This window comes from Babylonia areolata, chromosome 35 (genome assembly GCF_041734735.1).
Source record: "Babylonia areolata isolate BAREFJ2019XMU chromosome 35, ASM4173473v1, whole genome shotgun sequence".
NCBI lineage: Eukaryota > Metazoa > Mollusca > Gastropoda > Neogastropoda > Buccinidae > Babylonia > Babylonia areolata.
Genome location: NC_134910.1, coordinates 16,718,433 through 16,725,932, shown reverse-complemented (window position 1 = coordinate 16,725,932; position 7,500 = coordinate 16,718,433). Strand labels below are relative to the sequence as shown.

General features: G+C 41.7%; 1 protein-coding gene across 5 annotated transcripts in view; it reads left to right on the top strand.

Annotated features, from left to right (window-relative positions):
• LOC143277928 (arrestin domain-containing protein 3-like) overlaps positions 1–7,500 on the top strand; it is a 25,292-nt gene that overhangs the window by 3,348 nt on the left and 14,444 nt on the right. For all 5 annotated transcript variants that reach the window (XR_013053811.1, XR_013053810.1, XR_013053809.1 and 2 more), the window contains exons 2-3: positions 2,902–3,079; positions 5,346–5,480. Coding sequence is in view for 2 of the 5 variants with exons in the window: in XM_076582905.1 (XP_076439020.1) it covers positions 2,959–3,079; positions 5,346–5,480 (256 nt within the window). In the remaining 3 variants the exon portion in view is untranslated. The remainder of the gene's footprint in view (positions 1–2,901; positions 3,080–5,345; positions 5,481–7,500) is intronic.

Genomic DNA, 7,500 nt, shown 5'->3' with positions numbered 1-7,500 from the left:
TCACTTTGTTTACACAAGTGAGTCAAAAATGAAAAACTGCTGAGCCCTTTACTGTCAGCCAACCAAACACTCAAGCACAAATTTATGCACACACACACACACGCACAACACGCACACACAATCATCACATCCATCATACACATCACATGAAAAAGCCTAATTTTAGTAATGCAATATTATATCACAACATTCAAAAACCCTATCACAATACTTTAAAGTATTCCCGATATCACAATAACCAAAAACAATATCACAATAACTGAAAATTCACTTCCAACTCATAGTACCAGTCACACACGTAATAAATACAATAAAAAAAAACCCAAAAACATACTCTTTAAAATGCAAAATGGAAAAGTAGTCACCCCCATCCCCTCCCCCACAACATCACCATACGCACACAGGCCCTCAGTTGTATGCGTCATGCTAGATTTTTAAATTCTGTTTGAAAGTTGAACAACACCGGGTTTTTCTGAGGGACAGAGGCAGTCCAGACTGTTGCGGCAAAGGCAGAGACACACTTTTTTGCCAAAGGCTTCAAGGGAGAACCAAGCAACTGTCAGCAGAGAGGTGTCAACTGAGGGCAGCGACCTAGAAGGATGATGTAGATGTAGAAGATCTGAAAGATACGGTGGCATATTGTTGTGATGCAGACACTGAAAACAGAGAAAGCTGCTTTGTGTTGAATTCTTACTTTAACAGGAAGCCAGTGAAGTGTTCTGAGTTGTGATCTTGTACTTTCATGCCTGGGTTTACAGTGCACGAGTCGGGCTGCATAATTCTGAATGCGCTGAAGTTTGTTTGGTTTGTTATCAGGGAGACCAGCAAGAAGAGAGTTGCAGTAGTCTAATGGAGATAGTATGAAAGAAACAGCAAGTTTGCTGGCAGCAGCAGTGGAAAGGAATGAACGAATTTCGCCTGACCTTCGTAGCTGATGGAACAGAGTGCGGCACAAGTGTTTGACATGTGCATTAATGGACAGTGTTTCATCTGTGTAGATGCCAAGGTTTCTCACTGACTGGGAGAAAGTTATGTCACAGCCAGAGATGGACATAGTGGTTGAGGCGACCTGATTTATCTTTGATTTGGTGCCAATGACAATTAGCTCAGTTTTTTTCCTGATTCATCTTCAAGTTGTCCTCACTCATCCACTCGGCCACATCCTCAGCGCAATGTTTCAACCTACAGGCAAGTGTTGAAAAATCTGGGGAACAGTAGAGTTGTGGAGCTGGGAACCGTCTGCAAAGAGTGACCCGCTCTGTCAATCACGTGGCTTGGCAAAATTGGCTCTTTCATTTCCAGTTTCCACTGATGCTGGTAACGAACTCGCTGTTTCCTTCATACTGTATATTTAGGTTAGATATATCTAAATGTTGGATTCTGCCTAATATACTATCTAGGTTAGATATGCCAAAAATTTTTGATCTTACATAATACAGTGCAAATGAGCATATTTTACAATAAAAGGCGCTTTGAAAATCAAATCAAATCTATCATCATCATCATTATTATTATTATTATCATCATCATCATCATCGTCGTCGTCGTCGTCATATCAAATATCATATCATATCATGATGATTATAATGACAGTATCAGTATCAGTATCAATGACTCAAGGAGGCGTCACTGCGTTCGGACATATCCATACACGCTACACCACATCTGCTAAACAGATGCCTGATCAGCAGCGTAAGCCAACGCGCTTAGAAAGGCCTTGAGAAAAAGAAATATATAAGAAAGAAAAAAAAAAGATGATAAATAAATAAATAGATAAATAAATGAATAGATTATAATTTTTTCAAAAAATGTGACAGATGATGGTGATTGGTAGAAGTAGTAGTAGTAGCAGTAGCAGTAGCAGTAGGCAAGCGGAACCAAGGCAGGCCAAACAAGCAGTTCACAGACTACGTGAAGGCCAACACAGCCCTTGCCGGGATCACCCCGAGGCAGCTCGACCACCGGTGTGCAGGGCCGGCCTGGCTGGCGTGCTGTTTCAAGGCAGGCACAGGTCAGCTTTAAGGAGGGACGACGTGCAGGCATCATGGAGGCCGTGAGAGGAGGAAGACAGCAGCAAGTGTGCCAGCTGAACCAGGACAGTTCCCCTGCCCCCACTGTGAACGACCTTGCCGCTCGGGAATTGGACTCCACAGCCACCTGGAGTCCACAGCCCCCTGGAGTCCACAGCCACCTGGAGTCCACAGCCAACTGTAGTCCACAGCCACCTGGAGTCCACAGCCCCCTGGAGTCCACAGCCACCTGGAGTCCACAGCCACCTGGAGTCCACAGCCACCTGGAGTCCACTACAAATAAGCTGTGCAAGTTGTCATCATGGAAACCAATGGACTACCAAGAGTAGTAGTAGTAGTAGTAGCAGTAGTAGTATCACATCATCATATCATCGCCATCATCATCATCGTTATCGGTCAGACGTCGGACTTTAGATGCAGTGTTCACCAGTGACCAGGGTTCGAGGCCCCGTTTCGGTATGGTATTGTGTCCTTGGGGAAAGGCACTTTGCTCCCATTTTCCTGACACAACCCGAGTGTGAATGGCTGGCATACACCTGACTTCGGGTGGAGAATGTTAAAACGGCGGAAGGACAGTATTGGACTCAGCCTTCCTATGCCGAGCCCCGGACACTTTGGGTCAGAATACACCGCCCCAGTGACTGTAAAAGGCTATGTGACCTTTAACCTTGAACCTAATATGTATGTATGTGTGTGTATGTATGTATGTATGTATGTATGTATGTATGTATGTATGTATGTATGTATGTATGCATATAAACTATATGTGTGTATGTATGCATGGATGCATGTACATAATATGTATGTAGTTATGTATGTACCATGTACATCAAAGAAAATGACCCATGTGCACTGTGACATGACCTTGCAGAGTTGTTGCTGTCGCCGACGGTTGTAACGTGCACACTTCCCTGAAAGCCACCTGTGCATGATGGGCCGACCCAAAGTGTTCCAGATCAACCTGAACAGCCCCAACGGGGTATACTACGGGGGCCAGACGTTGAGCGGGACGGTCACCATGGAACTGGAAGAAGCGCTGACCATGAGGGGTGAGTGCTTCCAGTCTTACACACCTGCGTTCATTACAGTGTGAGGATGGGCTGGAAAGTTTGTGTGCTTCTGATGTGTGTGTGTGTGTGTGTGTGTGTGTGTGTGTGTGTGTGTGTGTGAGAATGAGAGAGAAACTCTGTGTGTGTGTGTGAGAGACACTCTGTGTGTGTGTGTGTGTGTGTGTGTGTGTGTGTGTGTGTGTGTGTGTGAATGAGAGAGAAACTCTGTGTGTGTGTGTGAGAGACACTCTGTGTGTGTGTGTGTGTGTGTGTGTGTGTGTGTGTGTGTGTGTGTGTGTGTGTGTGTGTGTGTGTGTGTGTGTGCGCGCGCGTGTGTGTGTGCGTGTGAGTATGAGTGAGAGAGAGAGACTGTGTGAGAGAGAGAGAGAGAGGATGAGAGAGAGAGAGACTGTGAGAGAGAGAGAGAGTGTGTGTGTGTGTGTGTGTGAAAGAGAGAGAGAGAGAGAGTGTGTGTGTGTGTGTGTGTGTGCGTGTGTGTGTGACAATATCTATGACAATAATTCCATTTAAGCCTTTCCACGTCATCAGGCTCATGTGGAAAGTGAAATTTCACGTGGATACGCAGTGCAAAATAAGCATGCAGAAATGAAACATTAAGTGTTGCATCTGAGTTTCAAAGATCCACATGTGTACACAGCAATCTCGAAGGCTAACTCCGCACTCAGAAATGTACATAGCAACGGAACTTTAAAAGATAATGAAACGATGATAATGAACTTTTTTTTTTTTTTTACTGTGAGGCATATCTTGGGCGAACAAAAACAAACAAGACAGATCTTCAATGCTGTTCAGATTACAATACCTACAAACTGGATCTAACAAACGTTTACCAAAACGAGGGGCTCCATCAAGTGGAGGACGGTTTGACTCCATCAGACACAGAACACGAAGATGCTCGTCAATGTCTGGTGACCTTTGTAACGATCTCTTATGATTTCCGGGTGATATAAACAGCGATAACTTCTTTCACAAGAGATTCATGCCACCACTGGCGAAAATCATCTTCTATCGGTCCTTGAAGATTATTTGAAAATACTGAATATTACCCACACCTTGCATCAAATCCAAATTTACAAAAATACTCCTTACTTGAGTAATCCAGCTGTGTCTTCCGTTTTGATCAGTCTACACAAAAACAGGATACGCCGTATATAAGCATCGATATAAAAGGGTAACCGACCACATTCTCCAATGGCAATGTTGAAATAACATCTCTGCCAGCACCTTAAATCATTTAGCATTTTTTGTTTCCATCTTTTCGATGGGTTCGCAGCGCTGAAAAACCCATCTCGGAGCTATACAATAAAATTGGTTTGATTTTGACATCAGAGACATTGAAACTGGTATCAGCTGGCGTACATTGTAACTAGAATACAATCTCTTACACCCAAATAGGACAATGAGTGTCTTTCATGAAAGATTAGCAACACATTTAGGTCAGTTTAATGTGGCAGAAAAATACACTCCTGGGTTCCACCTTACCATTCTTGAAAACAGCTGCCCTTGTCTTATCCATATTTACTTTAGCGACAATAAAAAAAACATATATATATTATTGTTCAAGACATTGTTTCTTCCGGAGACCAACCAGTGCGACGTCGTCTGCATACACCAAAAGAAGAATGCCCATTGAATTTTTCTGAAAATCCATCAGCACCCCTTGTGTCGTCGCCAATCAAGGTACTCTGTGGTTCAGATATAAAAGCAGAAAACAGAAGAGGACTGAGAACGCAACCCTGTCTGGCCCCTGACATGCATTCAAAGTATTCAGTAACATTATTTCCAGCTCCAACGGCCGCCTTCACTTGTTTGTACATAGTTGAAAGTGCTTGGAACGTCTTTCCATTAATTCCTTTCTGAAGTAAAATATAGAATAAATTTGACAATTTCAGTACTGTCCAGTGCCTTGGAGAAATCGACAAAAAGGGTGTAAAAATACCTCCATGGGATTGCAGTGAAAATATGTTATCGGTAGTATATAAGCCTTTCTAAAGCCTACTTTTGATCTGGCATGTTTTCTTTCGCATCGCAGAAAAAAAACCACTTAGCCTTTTATTCAAATCACTACTATATAGTTCACTTATAAAGTGTAGCAAAGATATTCCCCTAAAGTTTTCAGTTTTCCTGTAATCGTCATCTTTGTGCAATGGAAAAATCATTTCCTTCGTCCAACTTTTTCGATACTGTCCTGGTTCAAGGGAGAAAAAAAAATGTGTGTGTGTGTGTGTGTGTGTGTGTGTGTCAGCTCTACGCCTGGAGTTCAAGGGGCAGGCCACGGTGCACTGGACGGAGCAGAGGAGCAACGGGAAGACCAGCTACACTGTCGTCTACCACAACGAGGAGCACTACTTCAACGCCAAACAGGAACTCTGGCACAAAGGTCACTGTCTTACCTAGCAGCACAACAACAACAACAACAATAATGAGAAGAAGAAGAGTAATAATTGTTACTCATAGACATCACAACAACAACAACAATAATGGAAAAAAAAGAAAAGACAATGATGATGAAGATGATGATGTTGATAATGATGATGATGATAATAACACGACGACAACAACGACTGCTATTACTGTGGAGTGATGGGCTGGGGGTAACGCGTCTGCCGTGTGTGTGTGTGTGTGTGTGTGTGTGTGTGTGTGTGTGTGTGTGTGTGTACAGTACAGTACAGTACAGTACAATACAATACAATACAATACAATGCAAGGCAATGCAACACAATACAGTACAGTACAATGCAATGCAATACAGTACAGCACAGCACATCACAATACAATACAATGCAATACAGTACAGTACAGCACAGCACAACACAGCACAATACAATACAATACAATACATTACAATACAATACAATGCAATGCAATGCAATGCAATACAGTACAATACAATGCAATACAGTACAGCACAGCACAGCACAGCACAGCACAATACAATACAATACAATACTATGCAATGCAATTCAGTACAGTACAGTACAGCACAGCACAGTACAGTACAATACAATACAATACAATACAATGCAAGGCAATGCAACACAATACAGTACAGTACAATGCAATGCAATACAGTACAGCACAGCACATCACAATACAATACAATGCAATACAGTACAGTACAGCACAGCACAACACAGCACAATACAATACAATACAATACATTACAATACAATACAATGCAATGCAATGCAATGCAATACAGTACAATACAATGCAATACAGTACAGCACAGCACAGCACAGCACAATACAATACAATGCAATACAGTACAATACAATACTATGCAATGCAATTCAGTACAGTACAGTACAGCACAGCACAGCACAGCACAATGCAATACAATATAATGCAATGCAATACAGTACAATACAGCACAGCACAGCACAACACAATACAATACAATGCAATGCAATACAGTACAGTACAGTGCAATACAATACAATACAATGTAATGCAATGATATACGATGCAGTGCAATACAATACAATGCAATGCAATACAGTACAGTACAGCACAGTACAGTACAGCACAGCACAGAACAGCACAATACAATACAATGCAATGCAATGCAATCCAATACAATACAGTACAGTACAGTACAGTACAGTACAGTACAGTACAGTACAGTACAGTACAGTACAATGCAATGCAATGCAATGCAATCCAATACAATACAATACAGTACAGTACAGTACAGTACAGTGCAGCACAGCACAGAACAGCACAATACAATGCAATGCAATGCAATGCAATCCAATACAATACAATACAGTACAGTACAGCACAGTACAGTACAGCACAGCACAGAACAGCACAATACAATACAATGCAATGCAATGCAATCCAATACAATACAGTACAGTACAGTACAGTACAGTACAATGCAATGCAATACAGTACAGCACAATACAGTACAATACAATGCAACGGAACGCAATACAATACAATACAATACAATACAATACAATACAATTTGATCACACTGGTGCCAAAAGTTTCTTTTCAAAATGTTTTCTTTTGCTTTCCCGCATTACACGTCCTAGGAGATCGATAGTCAGTTTTTCAGCCTTTGATGTTGCCTTCCACTGTCAACCGGACTGTGAGTAACAACAATAAATAAATAAGTCCTGGTGTGTGGCTGGAATGAGGAGAACGGGAGGAGGATGTGTGTGAAGGGGATGGGGGTGGGGGAGACGGGACCTTTCTTGACTGACACCGACTATATTCATTCATTCATTCATTCATTTATGCATTTGTTCATGCGTTTACACATTTATTTATGCACTGATTTATACATTTATGAATAGATTCATTGATTTAATGATTTATGCTCATGTATTTGCGCTGTTGGTTTTTTGTTGTTTTTTGTTTGTTTATCTGTTCATTCTTTTATCTGTTTA